Source organism: Lontra canadensis, unplaced genomic scaffold (genome assembly GCF_010015895.1).
Source record: "Lontra canadensis isolate GAN:19392208 unplaced genomic scaffold, GSC_riverotter_1.0 scaffold1, whole genome shotgun sequence".
Taxonomy (NCBI): Eukaryota; Metazoa; Chordata; class Mammalia; order Carnivora; family Mustelidae; genus Lontra; species Lontra canadensis.
Window position 1 is genome coordinate 4,852,101 of NW_022630995.1, and position 23,531 is coordinate 4,875,631.

The window sequence follows — 23,531 nt, forward strand, 5'->3', positions numbered from 1 at the left end:
GCCTACCTGTGATCCTTCTCTCTCTCTCTCTCTAAAATCTTAAAAAAAAAAAAGAAAAAGAAATGTCAAAGGAACTTTTTAAGCTGAAATGAAAGATTACTAATAATGACAAGAAAACACAGTAAAAATCTCACTGGAAAATATATTGTAAAGGTAGTACATTTACTCACTTATACAGCTAGCATAAAAGTCAAAAGAGAAAAGTGGTAAAACTAACTAAAACTATAATAATTAGTTAAGGGATACATAAAATGAAAAAGTATAAAATGTGACATAAAAACCATAAAATACAGAAGGTGAAATAAAAATGTAGAGTTCTGGAATGAGTTTCAATTAAGTTGCTACCAACTGAAAACAGACTGCTACATACATAGAATGGTATATGTGAACTCCTAGTAACCACAAAGAGAAAAACTTGTCACAAATATAAAAAGAAAATGAGAAAGGAATCTAAACATAACATTAAAGGAAATTAACAAACCAGGAGGAAAGAGAAAAGGAGAAGAAAGAAACAGAGAATAACAACAAAAACACCCAGGAAACAATTAACCAAATGGCAATAAATACACACTTATCAATAATTACTTTAAATGTATATGGACTAAATCCTTTAATTAAAGACAGAGAGTAGCTGAATGGATTTATAAACAAAAACAAGGGACACCTGGGTGGCTCAGTTGGTTAAGGATCTCCCTTTGGCTCAGGTCACAATCCCAGGGTTCTGGGATGGAGTCCCGCATTGGGGGGGGGAAATCTCTGATCAGCGGGGAGCCTGCTGCTCCCTCTGCCTGCCACTCCCCCTGCTGGTGCTCGACGGTCGCGCGCTCTCTGACAAAATCTTAAAAAAAGCGCACACACAAAACCCAAAAAACAAGACTCATCTATACCCTGCCTACAAGAGACTCAGCTCAAAAGTGGAGCTTTTGAAATCTAAAAACAAAACAAACAAACAAAAAAGAAGTAAGGACTGAGAGTAGAGGGATGGAAAAAGATATTCCATGTAAATGGAAACAAACGAAAAGCTGCTTTGGCTGAACTTTCGCAACAAAACAGATTCTATTTTTTTTTAAGATTTTATTTATTCATTTCAGACAGAGAGAGAGAGAAAGCACAAGCAGGGGGAGAGGTAGAGGGAGAAACAGACTCCCTGCTGAGCTGGTAGCTGGACGTGGGGCTAGATCCCAGGCCCTGGAGATCATGACTTGAGCCAAAGGCAGACGTTTAACCATCTGAGCCACCCAGGCACCCCAGCAAAACAGATTTTAAAGCAGAATGTAATAAAAGACAAAGAAGGTCACTACATAATGATAAAAGAATCAACCTGGCAAGAAGATATACTATTATAAATATCTATGCACCCAACATAGGAGGACCAAAATATATAAAGCAAATATTAATAATCTTGAGGAAAAGATTGACAGCAATAGTAGGGGATTTTAACACTTGAACATCAATGATCACCTAAACAGATAATCTATAAGTAAACATCACCCGTACACAACACATTAGACCAAAAGGACTTAAGAGATTTACACAGAACATTCCATCCAAAACAGAACATACATTCTTGTCAAGTGCACATGGAACATTCTCCAGGACAGATCATGGGTTAGGTCACAAAACAACTCTCAATAAATTTAAGACTGAAATCATACCAAGAATCTTTTCTGACCACAATGGTATGGAAACTAGAAGTCAATTACAAGAAAAAGAATGGAAAAAACACAAAAACGTGGAGATTAAATAACATACTACAACAATGGATCATCAAAGAAATAAAAGGAAAAATTTAAAAATACCTAGAGACATGTGAAAACAGAAATACAACATACAAAAATCTATGGGATGCATTAGAAGTGGTTGGAAGAGAGAAGTTTATAGCAACACAGGCCTACTTCAAAACACAAGAAAAAATCTCAAACAACTTAACTTTAAACCTAAAGGAACTACAAAACAAAGAACAAATTAAACACAAAGTTAGTACAAGGAAAGAAATAATAAATATCAGAGTTGGGGCACCTGGGTGGCTTAGTGGGTTAAGCCTCTGCCTTCAGCTCAGGTCATAATCTCAGGGTCCTGGTATCGAGCCCCGCATCGGGCTCTCTGCTCAGCAGGGAGCCTCCTTCCCCCTCTCTCTCTACCTGCTGCTCTGCCTACTTGTGATCTCTCTGTCAAATAAACAAATAAAATCTTTAAAATAAATAAATATATATATATTAGAGTGGAAATAAATGGAAAAAAAGAGAAAGAAATGAACTAGACCTAAAAGGACAATAGAAAAAAATGGCTCAGTGGGTTAAGCCTCTGCTTTTGCCTCAGGTCATGATCCCAGGGTCCTGGGATCAAGTCCCGTATCGGGGTCTCTGCTCAGTGGGGAGCCTGCTTCCTCCTCTCTCTCTCTGCCTCTCTGCCTACTTGTGGTCTCTGTCAAATAAATAAATAAAATTAAAAAAAAAATGAATGAAACTAAGAGCTGGTTCTTTGAAAAGAAAACAAAATTGACAAATCATTAATTAGACTCACCAAGAAAAAGAAAAAAAAAGTCAGAAATGAAAGAAATTTATTACTGATACCACAGAAATACAAAATCCTAAGACTACTATGAACAATTATATGCCAACAAACTGGATAAGCTAGCAAAACCTATCAAATACTTAAAAACAAACAAACTTCCAAGACTGAGTCGGGAAGAACAAAAAAATCTGAACAAACTGGTAACAGAAAAGAGACTGAATTGACCCAGTAATCAAAAACCTCCTAACAAACAAAAAGCCAAAACCAAATGGCTTGACTGGTGAATTCTGATAGACATTTAAGGAAGATTTAGTACCTAATTTCCTCAAACTCTTCCAAAAAACTGAAGAGGACAGAATGCATCCAAACTCACTTTATGAGGCCAGTATTATTACCCTGACACCAAAATTAAACAACACCATCACAAAAAAAGAAGAGAATTACAGGTCAATAACCCTGATGAACACATATGCAAAAGTCCTCAACAACATATTAGCAAACCAAATTCAAATATACATTAAAAGAATCATAACCATGATTAAGTGGGATTTATTCCAGGAATGAAAGGATGGTTCGACATGTATACATCAATGTGATACAGATTAACAAAATGTAAAATAAAAATCATATGATTACCTCAATACATGCAGAAAAACCAGCTAACAAAAGTCACATCTATTTACAATAAAAACTATCTACAAAGCAGGTAAAGAGAGAACATACACACCTTCACATAATAAAGGTCATATACAAACCCACAATTAATATCATACTAAATGATGAAAAGCTAGAAGTTTTCCTTTAAGATCAGGAACAAAGGCAAGGATGCCCACTCTCCCCACTATTAGTCAACACAGCATTGGAATTCCTAGTCACAGCACTTAGGCAACAACAACAACAAAAAGGCATTCATGTAGGAAAGGAAGATGTAAAATTGTCTGTTTGCAGCAGACATGGTATTATATATATATATATATTAAAAAAAATGACGACTACACCAAAAACCACTTAGAACCAATAAACAAATTCAGAAAAGTGGCAGGGAGAGGAAGGGGAAGGGGCAAGATGGCGAAGAAGCAGGACACCCTGTTTCAATCGGTCCCCTGAGGCGAGCTAAATGTCTACCGGAACACTCTGAACACCCGCGAAATCAGCCGGAGATGAAGATTATATACTTCCGGATCTCTAAGGAGGCAGAGGACACCCATGGAGAGGTAAAGCAGAGTGGGAACTATTGGACTGATATCAGAGGATAAACAGAAGCATGAGGGAGCCACCACAAGTGACCCACTGGAAAGTAATACCCCATAAGAAAGTGTCCCATGCTTGAGGACCAGCATCAACCTGGAGTCTAATGAAAAGCGCTCAAAGAGAACAAAAGGTCTTAAGGTGCAACTGGTGGGATCGGATAGCCACGGGCACGGTACCAAGCCCACGGTCCCAGGACGGTCAGAGCCTCAGGGCTCGCAGCCCCGCCTACCCCAGAGAGCCCGGTGTGGGCGTCGGCAGGCAGTCCCTGAACCCGCAGGCTTCTGCGACCTGCACTGCTGCCAGGTCATGGGTGTGGACCCCAGACAGCAGTACCGACAGCCGCCAGGACTGGGCATCCCCAGACCAATACACTTGCAGTTTTAGAGGCACAAGGGGTGCAGAGACAAGCGGGGACACTGGGCAACCGCTCAGACAGTAGCTTGGAGTCTGCATCAGCTGTGGAAGGTTACGGTGGTCAGCGGGGATTGCAGAGGGGGAGACTGTGTGTTCTGAACCATCTGGGGGGATCAGACTGAGGCTTCTCTCCGAGGCCGAGGACTGAGTGCAGACAGTTTACTTTTTGCACGAGCCCTCTGAAAAGCCGCAAAAGGCTGCCCCAAAACAAAAACCTCCAGAGTACAAAACCTGAAAAACATGTTTCCACAGAGCCCAGCCCCTTGATAGAAGGCAGGGTGACTCAGCCCAAGCAAGACTGACTGAAAAATAACACACAGGCCCTGCCCCCAGAAGACGAGCCAAAAGAACGAGAGGACAACCACCACAGGGTCCCCATAAAACTGTAAAACCCCAACATCAGGGGAAAACAATATATTAAGCTCCCAGTATTGCCCTAAAACGTGTATATTTCATAGATATAACTTTTTTTAATTAGTTCTCACGATTCTTCTATTTTTTAACCTACTCACCATTACAACTAGATATTAAATACAAAATATTACATAACATCTTTTTAACTTGAACTTTCTTATACATATACCTGGGTTTCATTTTCTTTTTTTTTTTTTAATATATATAGATATAATAAGCTTCAAGGTAATCCTTTTTCCTTATTCAATACTACTCCTATACATAAGCCAGTTTTAATTTCCCTGTATCTCTAGAAAGTTGAGTCCTTTAACAAAGATAAAAAGATACCCCCAGGAAATACTGGAATAACCTTCCTCGCCCACATCAAGGGTTTATAACTACCTTCCCATCTTATTTTTCTGTTATCTTATTCTTTCTGTATATTTGTTTTTGTTTTAGTACCACATAAATCTTATTCTTGGGGTTCATTTTGGCTAAGTTTTTCTTTTTTTTCTTTCTTGTCTTTTACTTTTGTCAGTCTTTCTGTTCGTTCATTTTTGGTTTATGTATATTATAAATCTTACTTTGGAGACTCATTTTAGCTGGGTTTTTTTTTCTTTTTTTTTTCCTGTCTTTTTCTCTTTTTTTCATTTTTCTTTCTTATTGGTGGTAACTTCCAATTGCTCCAAAACTTTCCAAGGGGCATCTTGACTGGATCATGTTCAATATATTCAGCTATATATCTCCTCAACCACCTCTCACCAAAATGACTAGGAGGAAGAACACCCAAAAGAGGAAAAATTCAGAGACTGTGACTTCTGCCACAGAACTATTGGCTATGGACATAAGCCATACGTTGGAAATGGAATTTAGGGTAAAAATTGTTCAGGCAATGGCTAGGTTGGAGAAGACCATTAGTGGCAATGTAGAATCTCTAAGAGCGGACGTGAGAGCCATCTAGCAGAAGGTAAAAATGTTATCAAGAAGATCCACTCTAATCTAAATACTCTAACAGCAAGAGTAACCGAAGCAGAAGGCTGAATTAGTGATCTAGAAGACAAAATGACAGAAAAGCAGGACCAGGAGGAGGCCCGGAACAAACAACATAGAAGCCATGAAAAGAGAATTAAGGAAATAAATGATGCAATGAAACATTCCAATGCCAGAATTATTGGGATCCCTGAGGGGGTGGAGAAAGAGAGAAGACTAGGAGATATAGTTGAACAAATACTGGATGAAAATTTCCCTAATCTGGGGAATGGAACAAGTGTACATGTCCTAGAGACAGAGAGAACACTCCCAAAGATCAACAAGTCTAGAAAGACCTCAAGGCACTTGATTGTGAGATTCACGAATCATAAATTCAGACAGGATATCTTAACGGCAGATAGGGGGAAGACATTCCTTACGTACAGAGGAGGGAGCATCAGAAGAACGTCAGACCTGTCCACAGAAACCTGGCTAGCCAGAAAGGACTGGCAAGACATACTCAGGGCACTAAATGAGAAGAATATGCAGCCAAGTATACTTTATCCAGCAAGGCTGACATTCAGAATGAATGGAGAGATAAAGAGCTTCCAAGACCAGCAAGGTCTAAAAGACTATGTGACCACCCAGCCAGCACTACAAGAAAAACTAAGGGGGATCTATAAAAGAAAGAATCCAAGAGTGATATAGAACAGAAATATACAGAGACAATGTATAGAAACAAGGACTTTACAGGCAACATGATGTCAATAAAAACTTATCTTTCAATAATTACCCTCAACGTGAACAGCCTAAATGCTCCCATAAAAAGGCACAGGGTTGCCTTTTATGCCTGATGCTCCTGGAAAAAACAACAGGACCCGTCCATATGTTGTCTACAAGACATACATTTTGAACTTAAAGATACACCCAGACTGAAAGTGAAGGGATGGAGAACCATCTTTCATGCCAATGGACCTCAAAAGAAAGCTGGGAGATAAATTAGATTTTAAACTAAAGACTGTAGTCAGAGATACAGAAGGACACCACACATCATTCTTAAAGGGCCTATCCAACAAGATCTCACAATTGTAAATATTTATGCCCCCAACATGGGAGCAGCCAACTACATAAGCCAACTGTTAAAGAAAATAAAGAGTCATACTGCTATGAACACATTAATTTTAGGGGATCTTAACACACCACTCTCAACAACAAACAGATCATCTAAGCAGAAAATCAACAAAGAAACAAGAGGTTTGATCAACACATTGAACCAGATGAACCTCATAGATATATACAGAACATTCCACCCTAAACCAACAGAATACTCATCCCTCTTGAGTGCACATGGAACTCTCTCCAGAATACACCACTACTGGGTCACATATCAGGTCTCAACCGACACCAAAAGACTGAGATTATTCCCTGCATATTCTCAGACCACAGTGCTTTGAAACTGGAACTCAGCCACAAGAAAAAGTTTGGAAGGAATTCAGACACTTGAAAGCTAAAGACCATCCTGCTCAAAAATGTTTGGATCAACCAGGAAATCAAAGAGGAACTTAAACAATTCAAGGAAACCAATGAGAATGAAGACACATTGGTCCGAAACCTATGGGATATGGCAAAGGCGGTCCTAATGGGGAAATATAGCCATCCAAGGCTCACTAAAAAAAACTGAAAAATCCCGAATACACTAACTCTCTTAACACCTTAAAGAACTGGAAAATCAACAACAAAGTAAGCCAACCCCATGCACAAGAAGGGAAATAAGATTAGAGCAGAGATCAATGAGATACAGTAGATCAGAGATACAGTAGAACACATCAACGAAACTAAAAGCTGATTCTCTGAAAGACTTAAGATCGATAAACCACTGGCCAAACTAATCCAAAAGAAAACAGAGAGGACCAAACTTAATAAAATTATGCATGAAAGGGGAGAGATCATGACTAACACCAAGGAAACAGAAACAATCATCACAAAGTATTATCAACACTTATATGCCAGTAAGTTAAACAACCTAAAAGAAATGGATACATTCCTGGAAACCTATAAACTTCCAAGACTGAAACAGGAAGAAACTGACAACTTGAATAGACCAATATCTACTAACGAGATTGAAGCAGTGATCAAAAACGTCCCAAAAAACAAGAGCCCAGGACCTGACAGATTCCCTGGGGAATTATAACAAACATTCAAAGAAGAAATAATACCTATTCTTCTGAAGCTCTTTCAAAAAAATAGAAAAAGAGGGAAAACTTCCAGACTCTTTCTATTAAGCCAGCATTACCTTGTTCCCCAAACCAGGCAAAGACCCCATCAAAAAGGAGAATTTCAGACCAATATCCCTGATGAATATGGATGCCAAGATTCTCAACAAGATGCTAGCTATTAGGATCCAACAGTACATTAAAGATTATCCACCATGACCAGGTGGGATTTATCCCTGGGATGCAAGGGTGGTTCAACATTAGCAAGTCAATCAATGTGATAGAACAAATCAGTAAGAAAAAGGAGAAGAACCACATGGTCCTCTCAATTGATGCAGAAAAGCATTTGACAAAATACAGCACCCATTCCTGATTAAAACTCTTCAAACTGGAGGGAAAGACAGAACATTCCTCAACTTGATAAAATCTACCTATGAAAAACCCACAGTGAATATGATTCTCAATGGGGAAAAACTGAGAGCCTTCCCTTCGAGATCAGGAACACAACAAGGATGCTCACTCTCACCACTAATGTTCAATCAGACAACAAAAAGCAATAAAAGGTACTCAAACTGGCAAAGAAGAAGTCAAACTCACTTTTCGCAGATGACATGATACTTTATATGGAAAACCCAAAAGACTCCACAACCGAACTACTAGAACTCATACAGCAATTCAGTAATGTGGCAGGATACAAAATCAATGTATAGAAATCAGTTGCTTTCTTATACACTAACAATGAAAATACAGAAAGGGAAAATAGAGAATCAATTCCATTTACTATGGCACCAAGAACCATAAGGTACCTTGGAATAAATCTAACCAAAAAGGTAAAAGATCTGCACTCAAGGAACTACAGAACATTCAAGAAAGAAACTGAAGAAGACACAAAAAGATGGAAAGGCATTCCACGCTCATGTATTGGAAGAATAAACATTGTTAAAATGTCTATACTGCCTAGAGCAACCTATACTTTCATTGCCATCCTGATCAAAATTCCACCAGCATTCTTCAAAGTGCTGGAACAAACAGTCCTAAAATTTGTATGGAACCAGAAAAGACTCCAAATTGCTAAGGAAATGTTGAAAAAGAAAAACAAAGCTGGGGGCACCACGTTCCTGGTTTCAAGCTTTACTACAAAGCTGTGATCACCAAGACAGCACAGTACTGGCACAAAAACAGACACACAGACCGGTGGAACAGAGTGGAGAGTCCAGATTTGGACCCTCAGCTCTATGATCAAATAATCTTCAACAAAGCAGGAAAAAATATCCAGTGGAAAAAAGACAGTCTCTTCAATAAATGGTGCTGGGAAAATTGGACAGCTATGTGTAGAAGAATGAAACTCAACCATTTTCTCATACCATACACAAAGATAAACTCAAAATGGATGAAAGACCTCAACGTGAGGCAGGAATCTATCAAAATCCCAGAAGAGAACATAGGCAGTAACCCCTTCGACATCAGCCACAGCAACTTCTTTCAAAACATGTCTCCAAAGGCAAAGGAAACCAAAGGGAAAATGAACTTCTGGGACTTGATCAAGATCAAAAGCTTCTGCACAGCAAAGGAAACAGTCAAAAAAACAAAGAGGCAACCCACAGAACGCGAGAAGATATTCGCAGATGACACTACAGACAAAGGGCTGATATCCAAGATCTATACAGAACTCCTCAAACTCAACACACACAAAACAGATAATCATGTCAAAAAATGGGCAGAAGACATAAACAGACACTATTCCAAAGAAGAGATACAAATGTCTAACAGACACATGAAAAAATGGTCATCATCATTAGCCATCAGGGAGATTCAAATCAAAACCACATTGAGATACCACCTTACACCAGCTGGAATGGCCAAAATTAACAAGACAGGAAACAACATGTATCGGAGAGGATGTGGAGAAAGGGGATCCTTCTTAAACTGTTGGTGGGAATGCAAGTTGGTGCAGACACTTTGGAAAACAGTGTGGAGATTCCTTAAGAAATTAAAAATAGAGCTTCCCTATGACCCTGCAATTGCACTACTGGGTATTTACCCCAAAGATACAGATGTAGTGAAAAGAAGGACCATCTGGACCCCAACGTTCATAGGAGCAATGGCCACGGTCGCCAAACTGTGCAAAGAACCAAGATGCCCTTCAACGGACGGATGGATAAGGGAGATGTGGTCCATATATACTATGGAGTATGATGCCTCCATCAGAAAGGATGAATACCCAACTTTTGTAGCAACATGGACGGGACTGGAAGAGATTATGCTGAGTGAAAGAAGTCAAGCAGAGAGAGTCAACTATCATATGGTTTCACTTATTTGTGGAGCATAACAAATAAAATGGAGGACATGGGGAGATGGAGAAGAGAAGGCAGTTGAAGGAAATTGGAAGGGGAGGTGAATCATGAGAGACTATGGACACTGAAAAACAATCTGAGGGTTTTGAAGGGGTGGGGAGTGGGAGGTTGGGGGAACCAGGTGGTAAATATTAAGGAGGGCACGGATTGCATGGAGCACTGGGGGTGGTGCATAAACAATGAATTCTGTTACGCCGAAAAGAAATAAAAAAAAAAGTGAGGCAAACAAATCAAAACAAAAAGACTGAGAAGGAAAATAAATAAATACATAAATAAATAAATAAATAATTGGGCAGAGGATCTAAAGAGACAATTTCCCAAAACACACAGGAGGACAACAGGCATATGAAAAGCTCCACGTCACCCATCACCAGGGAAATGCAAACCCAAACCACAACGAGCCACCACCTCACACCTGCCAGAGCGGCTGTTATCAAAAATAACATGTTGGCAAGGATGTCGAGAAAACGAGAACCCTCGTGCATTGTTAGTGGGAATGTAAATTAGGGCAGACACTGGAAAAGAGTATGAGGATTCCTCCAAAAACCACCAAAAGAATGACCATATGGTACTCATGAGCAATTCCATTTTTGGGTTTATATCAGAAGAAAATGAACACACTAGTTTGAAAAGATATACACACCCCTACGTTCCTTGCAGCATATTTGCAATAGTCAAGATCAGGAGACAACCTAAGTGTCCATCTATACATGAATGAACAAAGAAGATATGGTGTACGCATGTGCGCACATGTGTGCACACGCACACACACACACGCACACACACACTGGAATCCTACTCAGGCATATTAAAGAATGAAACCTTACTATTTGTGGCATTAATGGACCTCGAGGATACTTTGCTAAGTGAAATGAGGCAGACAGAGAAAGACAAGTATCAATGATTTCACTGATAAGTAAAATCTGAAATACACAACTAACGAAACCAAACCCTGTCTCACAGATACGGAGAACAGACTGGTGGGTGCCAGAGGGGAAGGGAGCTGGGGGAGGGGACAAAATGGGTGAAGGGAATCAAAAGGAACAAACATTCAGTTATGAAATAAATCAGCCAAGGGGATGTGATGCACAGCACAGGAAATAAAGTCAGCATTACTGTGTTAATTTTGTATGCGGACAGATGGTAACTAGACTTACGGTGGTGATCAATTTGCAATGTATACAAATGTTGAATTATTATGTTGTACACTTGAAACTAAAAGGACATTATATATTAATTATATTAATATACAACTTAAAAAACGGCAAAAAGAGGACACATTGCTTTTAGAGATCTGCTGTTCATCATTTCACTCCTGCCGGTCTCAGAAGGTCCTATACTGAAAGCAAAACGCCCCGTGGAATGTAAGAATGCGTACACGCACAATCACTAAGTACTACGGCCGTATCTATGGCAGCAGAATTAACAAGTGAGGTCTTTATTCACCAGTGTGTTAACTTCCAAAGAAGGTAAAAAATAGCTTAAGGTTGTGTTTTAATTACACCCTTGGTTATAAGACTAAACCTGACAGAGTCCTATCATGGCAAGGCTATAGACGAAGTCTACTGAGTATAATGAACCCTTTCCGGGCAGCAACTGGCCAGCAGTGAAGTTTGTCTGAGGAGAGGATATGCGAAGCACATAATGCGACAGTAAGGGTCTGGCTCTGTGCTTCCATCCTATGAAACAGCCTCCCCATCTCCATCAAGTTTCACGGCTGTGCAGGAATTACCAGTTTATAAGAAGTCACTATCATGACATGATTAAAAACTTTGTTCTTTTGAAAAAAATAGGTAACATTAAGAAAGGCAATTGCAGACGCCAGCGACAAAGTGAATGGTCTAGCTTCAAAATATTTCATAAATGCTTTTAGTTTCTATTTAACACTATTGCAAGTTTAAGGCAATCAGTTACAATTTTCTTTCAAACTTAATACTTAATGGTAGAAATAATGGAATTTACAAAGATTTCAGGATTTCCTTATTAATGTTAAAGAGGTCTCCTCTTGAAACAACTACAACTGGTTAATAAGGTCATTAGGAATCCTCTGGATAGTTAAATTTTATTTATTTAACCCCTGAAAATATTGCTGCTATTGTACACTGTTACTTGCTCTTAACTTGTTTTCTTAATATTTTATATTTTTAAAGAATCCCCGAGCTCTAGGGAAGTCTACTGCAGCAAATCGCTTACCCAAATTGACTGGTCTGTGCCTACAGACTTCACTGATAACTGCTTGGAGATTTGCAGCTATCTGGTCACTTGACATATCCAACTGAAAGAAAAGGATATATAACATTAATAATGTGAACGTGAGAAGATAATACAACTTTTGGTAACTGTACAAGTAATTATCAATTATCTGTTAAGAGACCCTACTGTGAAAGAAAAAACTTCCATCACTCTTCTTTTAGAAGCTACACTCCCATGTCGTTACATGTCAAGACTTAATTACCTTATGAAACATATCACAGTAAAGTTTTTTCAAGCTGCTCTACTTGAGATTCCTGATTTCCAGGTATTTTCCCCAAAGTACAACCTGAGGCAGAATATACCATCCCCTGATCCCTACACCCAAAGATTCAGGGATATTTCCTCTTGAAGTTTTTTGCTGGTATACTTTTTTTTTTTTTTTAAGATTTTATTTATTTGAGAGAGGGAGAAAGAGCATGAGCAGGGAGAGCTGGGGGAGAGGGACAAGCAGGCTCCGCACTGAGAGCAGAGCCCCGTGTGAGGCCCGGAGGTCATGACCTGACCTGAGTGGAAGTCAGAGCAGCCCACTGAGCTACTCAGGCACCCCTGTTGTTGATTTACTTTTGAAAGAGACTATGAAAATGTTCAGAAATTCATGCTCTCAGGAGTACAAAATAAAACTACTTAACCACACAACACACCCCTGCTACAGGGACATTTCCAGGACTATGCTAACGCTCTATGAAATAACAAATATCCTGCTATTCAATGAAAACAGTAGTGAGTAAATATACAGTGAACAAGCCCTATACGTAAAATTCTAGAAGCCAGCTCACAACTGCGGAAAGTCCTTATGTTTACCATGTTACTCTTCTAAAATATACCAGTTAAAATCAGCTACATTACATCCCAATGTTTAAAGGATTTTACGTTTTGCTAAATGAATCAATTCTTTAAAAATTCATGTAAAACTCAAAATAGCATAACTGGAAAAAAAAATCACATGGTAATAGTTGGAAGTTCAAGCAAGATTTCTATTCTCCTGTGATTCTGAAATCCCTATGAGAAATGTGCTGTGTCAGTATGAAGAGAATTCCTCATGAAAAAAAATCTTCTCATTATCACCAGACAATACTTATTTGACACTCACTTGGACAAGATGTAATACCAAACCCTAAATGAGAAGGTCTGGACATTACTGGAGAATTTTCACTTAAGCCAATCTGAGTTCTGAGTTCTAAGGGGGAAAAAAAAAAAAAAAAAAAGCCAATCTGAGTTCTGAGGGGGAAAAAAAAAAAATCAAGCAATGCTTATGAATTCACCTTCTTAAGTCCAGAGAACTTACAGGCTTTAATCACGTAGTTAACTAGCAGAAAAGGCACCTTACATTTGCAATGTTAAAAAACAAAACAAAATAAAACAAAAACTAAGGGTATTAACATGTATCTCCCTTCATTCCTCTCTCAACTGTCTACATTAATCAAATTGTCCTATTATCAACTGAAGCAACCACCACAGCTCTGTTAAGTTCCTTCACCCTTTGTTAAAGACCTGCAGCTACCTTAAATTTGGGAAAGTAATAGATACAAGAAAGAGCAGATGTCCGATACATGCTTTTACTATTTACTATTAAGTTATGCTCTACACTGTTACATTATAAAATATTAAATAATATACTAAACTCAACTATACTTTTGTGGACTTATACTGCCTACAGTTAGTTTAAATAAGATGCTGGGGCACCTGTGGGGCTCAGTGGATTAAGCTGCTGCCTTGGGCTCGGGTCATGATCTCAGGGTCCTGGGATCGAGCCCCACATCTGCCTCAGCATCCCTACTGAGCAGAGAGCCTGCTTCCCTCTCTCTCTCTGCCGGACTCTCTGCCTACTTGTGATCTCTCTCTCTCTGTCAAATAAATAAAATCTTTAAAAATAAATAAATAAATAAATAAATAAGATGCTGAACACATGCAACATATGCTTGAGAAATACAAAACAAATAATTCCTCTATGACTTTCATTATTAGGATGACTTCAAGGACTTCATTAAGTTTTAAAATATGTAAAAATGTCTTTAAACATAGTTTACATTTTTGTCCAAATTTCAGCATCTCTAATCTTTAGTACTGTGTCCTCTGTTCAATTTTAAAATATTTATAACCATACTTCATTTTACCTTTCTAAAGATACTATACAAAATTATGAAAAATCTACATATTTCATGGTTTATATAGTAATTGTGTTACTTAATTGACTGTTGATGCTAATTATGGTCAAAAAGTATGCATGCACTTTTTTAAAAAAGATTTTCTTTCTTATTTATTTGACAGAGAGATCACAAGTAGGCAGAGAGGCAGGCAGAGAAAGAGGAGGAAGCAGGCTCCCCACTGAGCAGAGAACCCAATGTAGGGCTCGATCCCAGGACCCTGAGATCATGACCTGAGCCAAAGGCAGAGGCTTAACCCACTGAGCCACCCAGGCGCCCCAAATTTTCTCAAAACTTGCATAGGAAATGTATTTGGGCCGACAATAACTCAGGAAACCAACATTTGCAAGCTTCTCTACCTATATCTCAGTTACTCTGCACTTGCATGGTGCTCTCCTGCAATAACATTTTGTAGTCTTAGGGAGGTAAGGATGGGCCATTTTGAGAGGATATTATTCTCAGTATCAGAGCGTAAGACTTGGTATACCAGGAAAGAAAGGAAAAAAAAAGCTATACAAAACTGGGATTGGTGGACCCTGAACTGTGGCAAGCACTGTATTTGCACATGTGCATACGTGTGCATTTGAATCTAATAGTTACAAAACTATTTATGTTTAGCTAAAGTGACTGCCCACTCCAAGACAATGTAGTTACTCCTCATTCTGTAGCAGGTATGGTTTCAAGAAAAGACTACCTTACTGAATCCTACCTTCTGCTTAACATCCCTTATTGCATCAGAAATAATCTCCCAAATGAATACTTAACCATTTACATCAATGTGGATGGAACTGGAAGGTATTATACTAAGTGAAATAAGTCAATCAGAGAGAAAAAAAATACAGTTTCACTCATATGTGGAATATAAAAAATAGTGCAGAGGATCATAGGGGAAGGGAGGGAAAACTGAATGGGAAAAAATCAGAGAGGCAGAAAACCATGAGAGACTCTTGACTGCAGGAAACAAACTGAGGGCTGCTGGAGGGGAGGGGGGAGGGGAGGCTGGGGCAACTGGGTGATGGACATTGCGGAGGGTATGTGTTGTGATAAGCACTGAGTGTTATATGCAACTGATGAATCACTGAACACTACATCTGAAACTAATGATGTACTATAGGCTGGCTAAATGAATTTAAATTAAAAAAAAAAAAAAGCTGATGAGATGGAAGACTTACCAAGGATGTCTGGGTGGAGGCTCAGTGGATACAGGTGAGCTCTAGGTCTCTCTTTGCTGTAACTCTCAGATTTTCCTCTTTCCATGCAATTCCTAACCTTTGTCTTCAGTTTTTACAATGATGAGAAAACTAAAAATTAGTGGTTCCTGACCATTTTTTCAGCCCTTTGAGATGCAGATGAGTGCAAAGAAAATTGTAGCCATGCGTGTCTAATGCAATGATTCCTTCTCCCCAAGATTTTATTTAAATTCCAGTTAGTTAACATACAGCGTTAATACCAGTTTCAGGTGTAGAACTTAGTGATTCGTCATTTACATACAATAGCCAGTGCTCACCTCAGCAAGTGCCCTCCTTAATACCCATCATCCATTTAACCCATCCCCCTACCCACCTCCTCTCCAGCAACCCTTAATTTGTTCTCTATAGTTAAGAGTCTGTAGGGGCATCTGCGTGGCAGTCTGTTAAGCATCCAACTCTTGGGTTCAGCTCATGTCGTGATGTTGGGGCTGTGAGACTGAACCCCGAGTTGGGCTCCAAGCTCAGTGTAGAGTCTGCTTGAGATTTTCTCTCCTTCTCTCTTTACTCCTCCCACTTGTGTCTCTCTCTAAAATGAGTAAATCTATTTTTTTTTAAAAGAGTCTGTTTTCTGGTTTGCCTCTTTTTTTACTCCTATGCTCACCTGTTTGTTTCTTAAATTCCACATGAGTGAAATCATACAGTATTTGTCTTTCACTTCACATAATACTGTTCTCTAGCTCTATCTGTGTCTTTGCAAATGGCAAGATTTCATTATTTTTTATGGCTGAGTAATATTCCATTGCATACATTCACCATATTTCCTTTATTCATTCATCAGTGAATGAACATTTGGCCTCTCTCCATTATTTGGCTATTGTTGATAATGCTACTATAAACATTGGGATGCATGTATCTCTTTAAATCAGTATTTCTGTTATCCTTTAGGTAAATACCTTGTTGTGCAATGCTGGATGGCAGGGTAGCTCTATTTCTAACTTTTTGAGGAACCTCTACACTGTCTTCCAGAGTAGCTGCACCAACTTGCAGTCCCACCAAGAGTTAGAGGGTTCCCCTTTCTCCACTTCCTCACCAACATCTATTGTTTCCTGTGTTAATTTTAGCCATTCTGACAAATGTGAGGTGATACTATGGTTTTGATTTGTATTTCCCTGATGATGAGGATGCTGGGTATCTTCTCATATGCACGTTGGCCATCTGGATGTCTTCTTTGGAAAAATGTCTATTCATGTCTTCTGCCCATTTTTTTTTTTTAAGATTTTTATTTATTTGTCAGAGAGATATAGAGAGTACAGGCAGGCAGAGTGGCAGGCAGAGGCAGAGGGAGAAGCAGGCTTCCTGCGGAGCAAGAGCCCAATGTGGAACTTGATCCCAGGACACTGGGATCATGACCTGAGCCGAAGGCAGCCGCTTAACTGACTGAGCCACCCAGGGATCCCATCTGCCCATTTTTTTAAGTGGAGTATTTGTTTTTTGGGTATTGAGTTTTGTAAGTACTTTATACATTTTGGATATTAACCCATTATCAGATATGTCACTTGCAAATATCTTCTCCCATTCTGAAGGCTGCGTTTAGTTTTGCTGCTTCCTTCACTGTGCAGAAGCTTTTTATCTTGAAAAAGGCTCAACAGTTTGTTTGCTTTTGTTTCCCTCGCATCAGGAGACATTAGATCCCTGGCCATGACCTTTTCTTGTTCTTTCTTTTGAGATGAATTCCTCTGTCTTGGCATCTTGTCTAAGTTTTTGTCTTCTGGGTGTTAGGAAAGCCTGTTATGTTTCCTGAAAATGAGAGTAATGGCTTTATGAAGGAGAGGTAATATATTGTCCAGGGCCTGGCTCTTCAGGAAGTGTCTCTGGTGTGTGCTGCGTGCACCCTGCTGCTGTGTTATGGCTGCTCTGTCCCTCAGGTCAGTCCTCTGCAAAATTTCTCCCTGCCTACAGTGTTAAGTGTTTGGACCTTGACCAGAGTATGGCAAGTTTCAATGAGGTATGCTCTGGTCAACTTGCTAAAAGAGACCTAATATGATTTCCACTAGAACTGAAGCTTTGCAGCACTCTATGGTCAGCAGACATGGTACATGTGGGGGTTTGTGCTGGTCTTCTGGGGGAAGGGCCCACTGTGCTGATCTTGCCCTAGAAAAGTAGTTCCGGCGGAGTCTGGTGGGGGGAGGGAGGGGAACGGACTTGGTATAAGCAGGTAAGGCAGCCAGCGTTGGCACTGTGCTGTTTACTGAAGTTGGTCTGTGCCAAGAGGCAGAGGAGGGAAATGGTACCAGCCTGGCTTCGTCCCTAGAGAGAGGAGTCTGTGCTTGCTACTCTCAGGGAAGCATTTCTGGAGGAGTGAACAATTGCCCCTCATGTGTCACAGGAATTTTTCGATCGCTGACTGCACACTGCCTGTCTCTGGGTCGTTTGCCTGCCTGGAGCAGCACAGTACATCTTGGGCTCTAATCTAATCAGGCCTGATGACTTTTTAAAATTCCAAACTTCAGAGACTGGTGTGACAGGGACCTGCACCGGTCTTCTGGGAAAGGGTCTCATGCTGGGACGGATGCAGGTTTGTCCAGAAGGACAGTGGCACCAGACTGCAGGGCGCAGGATTTGGAGCAGGCAGGCTAAACAGGGTGTACCAGTTCGCTGCCCTCAGCAGGTGTCTCTGCACCTGTGCTGTGGGGCAGGGGAGGGAAATGGCACCCACCAGTTCTTCTGTCCAGGAAGAAGCAATGCCACCTCTCAAGGATGCTCCCCAAAAGTGCAAAGTCTCTCCCCACAGCCCTTAGACAATTCTCAGATAGCAATTCTCAGACAGTCAGCACCAGAGCTGTTTGCCTGCCACAGCTCCAGAAGTGGGACAGTGTCCTCAGGTCTCTATCACAACCCAGCCGGGAAACCTCTGAAACTCCAGTCTTTAAGCCCCACTGGTTGCAAAACCCCACAAAATTCAGCCCCTATCCTTTTCCCCACCCAACAGCTTTGGGAAAGTGTTCTTGTGCTAATGCCTCCGTGCTGCACTCTCGCTAGCCCTTCTCTGCGACCAGGGCTCCGTTCCCTCCCCATCACCCACAATCTGTGTCTCCCTCAAACCACATCTCAGCACTTTCTACATTCCCTGAAGTGGCCTCTCCTCTCCCTCTAGCTATGCGGTTTGTTCTATCAGTCCTCATGCTGATTTCTTGAGTATTCCGAATGATACGACGGTTATCGAGCTGTATTTGAGAGACAAGGCAAGCCTAGGGTCCTCCTACTACATCACCATTCTAGTTCCACCCCCCAAGGCAATGATTCTTAAACATGTTTTGGGTTATCAAAACTCACTCCAGAAAACTGCAGAAGGCACACAAAAGAATTAGCCTATGCTTTCAGGGTCTTCAGTGGATTCTCTGTTTAAAGAAAGGTTTCTGAGGAAAGTGTGTCACTTAAAATGGATCCCTAGTCGTCGTACTTTGAGAACTGCTAGACAAAAGGTAAGTCTTAAAATACTTTGAACTAAGGACTAGAGTGTAGGAAAAGGATTTGACTTAATTTTTTACCTCTTACAGGGGACTAAAACTAAAAAACAAACGACAACAAGTGAAGTATGTACACATGATTTTTTAACAATCACATGATCCTCGTAAAGTGGTCAACTGTTGTCTCTGTAAGTGCCTGACAGCCCGTCGGTGAATGAGCGTCTCTAACTGGAAACTGGAGAGAGGACTGCTCCTGTGGCAAGCACCTGTTAGAACATCTGGTCTCCAAAATCTCTTCCAAATGCAATGTCCTTTTTTTCCTTTATTTTTTAAAAGATTGTATTTATTAATCTGACAGAGAAAGAGATAGCAAGAGAGGGAACACAAGCAGGGGGAGTAGGAGAGGAAGAAGCAAGCTTCCAACTGAGTGGGGGACCCAATATGGGTCCTGATCCCAGGACCCCAGGATCATGATCTGAGGCAAAGGCAGACACCCAATGACTGAGCCATCCAGGTGCCCCACAAATGCAACGTTCTAAGTAAATAAAGGACGGCATGGTATACACTTTCTGTGGACGGGCCAATAGTCTCACCACGACTCCTCTAACAGTCACAACCAAGAAAAGGAAGATAATCTGTGTGTTTCCTATACAAAATTAAGGAAAGTAATAATAAGAATAATTGATTGAATGGCTCTATTTATTGAGTAAATACTCTGCACCAAGCTCTATTCTAAGCATTATGCAAATATTCTCATTCATTTCTCCCAAGAATCCTCTGAGATAGGAACTACCACAATGGAGACTTGCAAAACTCTGTAACTTATCCAAGTGCACACACCCCTGGTAAGAAGCAGCTCAGCAGCTTTCTGCATTAGCTCTAAAGGCAGAGAAATTTGCATCTGAAGCCCACTTACACTACTTACTAGCTTGTGACCCTGGACACAGTTTTTAAGTGTCGGTAACCCTTATGAAAAACGAGTATCAGTTGCCAAGAAAACACAAATGAATCTGTTACAAACACAGGGTAGAAAAAGAGGAACCCAAGTAAAACGCTTCATGGAAAAGAAGATGCATTTAAGTCGGAAAATTATGAATTTTCCTCTCTGCCAAATGAATCCTTTACTGCCTTCCAAGCTTTTAGGTGGTATCAACCATGTAATTCAGCAACCCCCTACTGGCTCCCACTCTATCCATCATCACGTTGGGAACTAATAACAAAAGAAGAACAAGATACAAACCTTGCATTCAAGGAATTTACAATCTGGTAGCTAAAATACAACGTCACAGGTGCCACTCTAACTGACATGAACAACATCAGAGGACAAAGGCACAGAGGTAGAAGTGACGGACTTTGACAGAGAAGGCTACCCAAAGAAGGGGACACACGAGTCGTAAGGATCTGCTGAGTCTTAAAGGATGAAGAGTTCTGTAGGATAATGGTGATCCTCTAGGAGGAAGGAGCAGCAAGAGGTAACGTCCTAACAGAGCAGAACAGGTGACCATAAGGTGGCTCACTGTACTTAGCCCCAGCACTGCCAACTCAAATGCTCACAGTGGCCAGAGCAGGTAATGTGCAGGACTGAGGAGCGCTAGGTTTGAGTACATATACCCACCACACCTGTGTGACACAGGCTGAGCAGAGCTGGACGGTACCACTCCCTACGGGGGAGGCAGGAAGCTACTCAGCACTAACGGACTGTTGCACTGAGGGCTGTGGGGCCAGTGTGAACAGAATTCTGGACGTGTCAAGAACAAGAAATCTGAATTTCTTTGTGATATCACCTAGTTTGTAAATGCTCACTCAAGAAAACAAAACCAAACCATTACCTGGGCCCAGTAAGTATGGGGAACCAAATTCAGCCTGTAAGCTGCCAACCTTAAGCCTGCTTCGCTGAAAATAACAAGAAATACTAAATTTGAACTCGACATAGTGATTGGAGACTACAGAAAGATTTGAATGTAAAGCAAAAGATTTTATTTAGAACTGCAAGCAGTGAAAAACTAACGTTTCTCAGCAGACAATTGGTATATCTAATCTAGGTTTTAGAAAGAATTCTACAGGGAAAGTAAGAGTTTTCTTTTTGTCAACCTTGACTTCTCTTTGGATGTGGAGAAAGCAAAAGGCAAAAAGGAGAACCCCCACAAAGTCGAGGGCAGACTCTCTGGCTGGCCCATCCTAACCAGTATCAGAAGAAGCCAGAGAGAAACAGCAGGCTTCTGGTGAAGGGAAGTTGCAAAGAACCTCCACGAGCGGGACCGAATGAAAAGAACCTATGAAAGAAGACAAAGCTTGCTCAGAAAAGAAGGCACAAGGCAATGGAAAATAAGACTTTGGAAGAAAATCCCAATTCCTCCATTACCTTCTAAACTGGCATCAACCAACATGCTTCACATCCTGTGGGCCTGGTGCCAACCCCTAAAGCTGAGCACCAAAGGCCAGAAACTAGACGTATTTAAGGGAAATCTGCAAATACGCTTACCCCAACCAAGGGGAGAACGTTCCTGTCACCACAGAGGAGACCAAGATTCTCAGTCACAAATATCAAAGATGGATCAGGGGGAAATGTCTCTGGAAAGTTCTGGAAAAAGGATATCTTCTAATGGAACCTACCCTCCTGAAGAGGCTGTACCCCCCGAGGTTGGGTCTGATGCTCCCCTGGAGGGAGCGGCTCCTGTACTCATGACAACTTCGGCCCCAGACGCTGTGTGCCTCTGGGTCCAGCTGCAGCCAGGGTGGGAAGACGGAGACAGCGGAATCGCCTCAGGAGGCCCACGGTGTCAGGGGGTGGGTCGTCCATGGGCGAAGTCGGCCTGCAGATACAGAAGTTTGGGTTCACCTGCAATTTCATGCAGGACAAGTCTGGGTGCCAGAAAAACGGGAGAGAGTATGTCCTGTTCTTGCTCCCAGCCTGCAATTTTCCACCCCCACACCTGGAGGACGATATGCTGTGCCCCAAATGTGTTCGGAGGAATAACGTATTAATGAAAAGCCTCCAACGAACTCACAGTACCAGGAAAAGGGGTACAGCTGTGATTATGACTGATGGTAGAAAGGGAACTGCACTCAGTTCCACGGTGCCACTGACAGAGGGACGGAAGGCTGTTCCCACCCTCCACCTTCCTGCTTCGGGGGTGCATGGGCTGGTGAGTTGCAGCTGTTACCCTCCGCCCCGCTGGGGCCTGCAGCATTGGGGGTTGGGATGTAGGGACTCTTCGCTTTACACTGGGAAAGCGTTTGAAAATTACTATTTGTTCCTACTTAATAAGATGAAAAAGCCATTCATGCTCTGAAACGTCGGCCCTTCTGAAATAGAAGTGACCGTAACAGCTCTTTTAAAGTGGGAGCCTGAGCCTCACTCGCCGAGGGGTGGAGTCGGGAGAACAGGTGCGCTTCTGGGCTGGACCTTCTCTTCTCACCAGACTCTAACTGCCCCAGAGGCCGCTCCCTTCTCAGGCTCATGACTTTGAACTGTTGAGTATTTTAAACCAAAGGGAAAGCTATTATTCTTTCCCAATCCCCAAAACATACTCTTACTACACAAAACATTTTTTGATGTTGTCTTAATAACCTGAGACCTCTATGGTGTGTCTCTGAGATAAAAACACAGAACACTTTGCCAGCATTATTTCCCCATGTAACTACTATGTATGTTTCTACCACTTAAAAATATTTAAGGGAACTTCTGAGTTATAAATTCATAATGTACTGGATCTCATATGTGTACATAAAATCATCTATTGTATCTAGGACACCAAATGCACTGTGGGCAAATTATTAATATTTGTAACTTGGGATTAAGCCAAAAATCATGATTTCTTCAGCATGATTTTTTTAAACCACTCTAATGAGATAGGATTGAAATACTTAAAAACTGTACATTTAATGTATATAATTTGATGAATTTGAGTCATTTAAAAATTTTATGTCCTTCCTGAATTTATAGTCCCGTGGTTCTTAGAAAAGATGGTTGTTTTCACTTGTGTTTTTATTGCAGTTTTCAACATTGTTTTATTGTTGTGGATTTTTGGATTATGAGATTTTCCCCTCTCCAAAATGTATTAGAACTCCTTCTAATTGTAAAGGAGTTCTAACTGGAGTTGTAAATTTTGTAACCATCAGGATATGGGCAGATTTGGGCAAGAATCCTCAATAAATGTTAAAAACTAGAGGAATGTTTGTTGAGCAAGATATTTCCACGATCTTGCAATGTCTCTATACCGTTTACTCATTAATGGTCAGAATTTTTCAGTGTAAATAAATAATATACACATTTTATTCTTAAAACAAAACAAAACAAAAAAAGAATTCTACAGGAAGGGTGTAAAACAGGAGTTGGCAAACTTCCTCTATAAATGGTCAGACAGAA

At 40.6% G+C, this 23,531-nt stretch overlaps 1 protein-coding gene and 1 pseudogene across 1 annotated transcript in view; one reads left to right on the forward strand and one right to left on the reverse strand.

Annotated features, from left to right (window-relative positions):
- The window catches only part of MRPL1 (mitochondrial ribosomal protein L1), a 102,326-nt gene that overhangs the window by 2,852 nt on the left and 75,943 nt on the right, over positions 1–23,531 (reverse strand). The window contains exon 8 of the mRNA XM_032883241.1: positions 12,302–12,383. Within this exon, the coding sequence (XP_032739132.1) occupies positions 12,302–12,383 (82 nt within the window). The remainder of the gene's footprint in view (positions 1–12,301; positions 12,384–23,531) is intronic.
- Positions 21,425–22,455, forward strand: LOC116871262 (annotated as a pseudogene).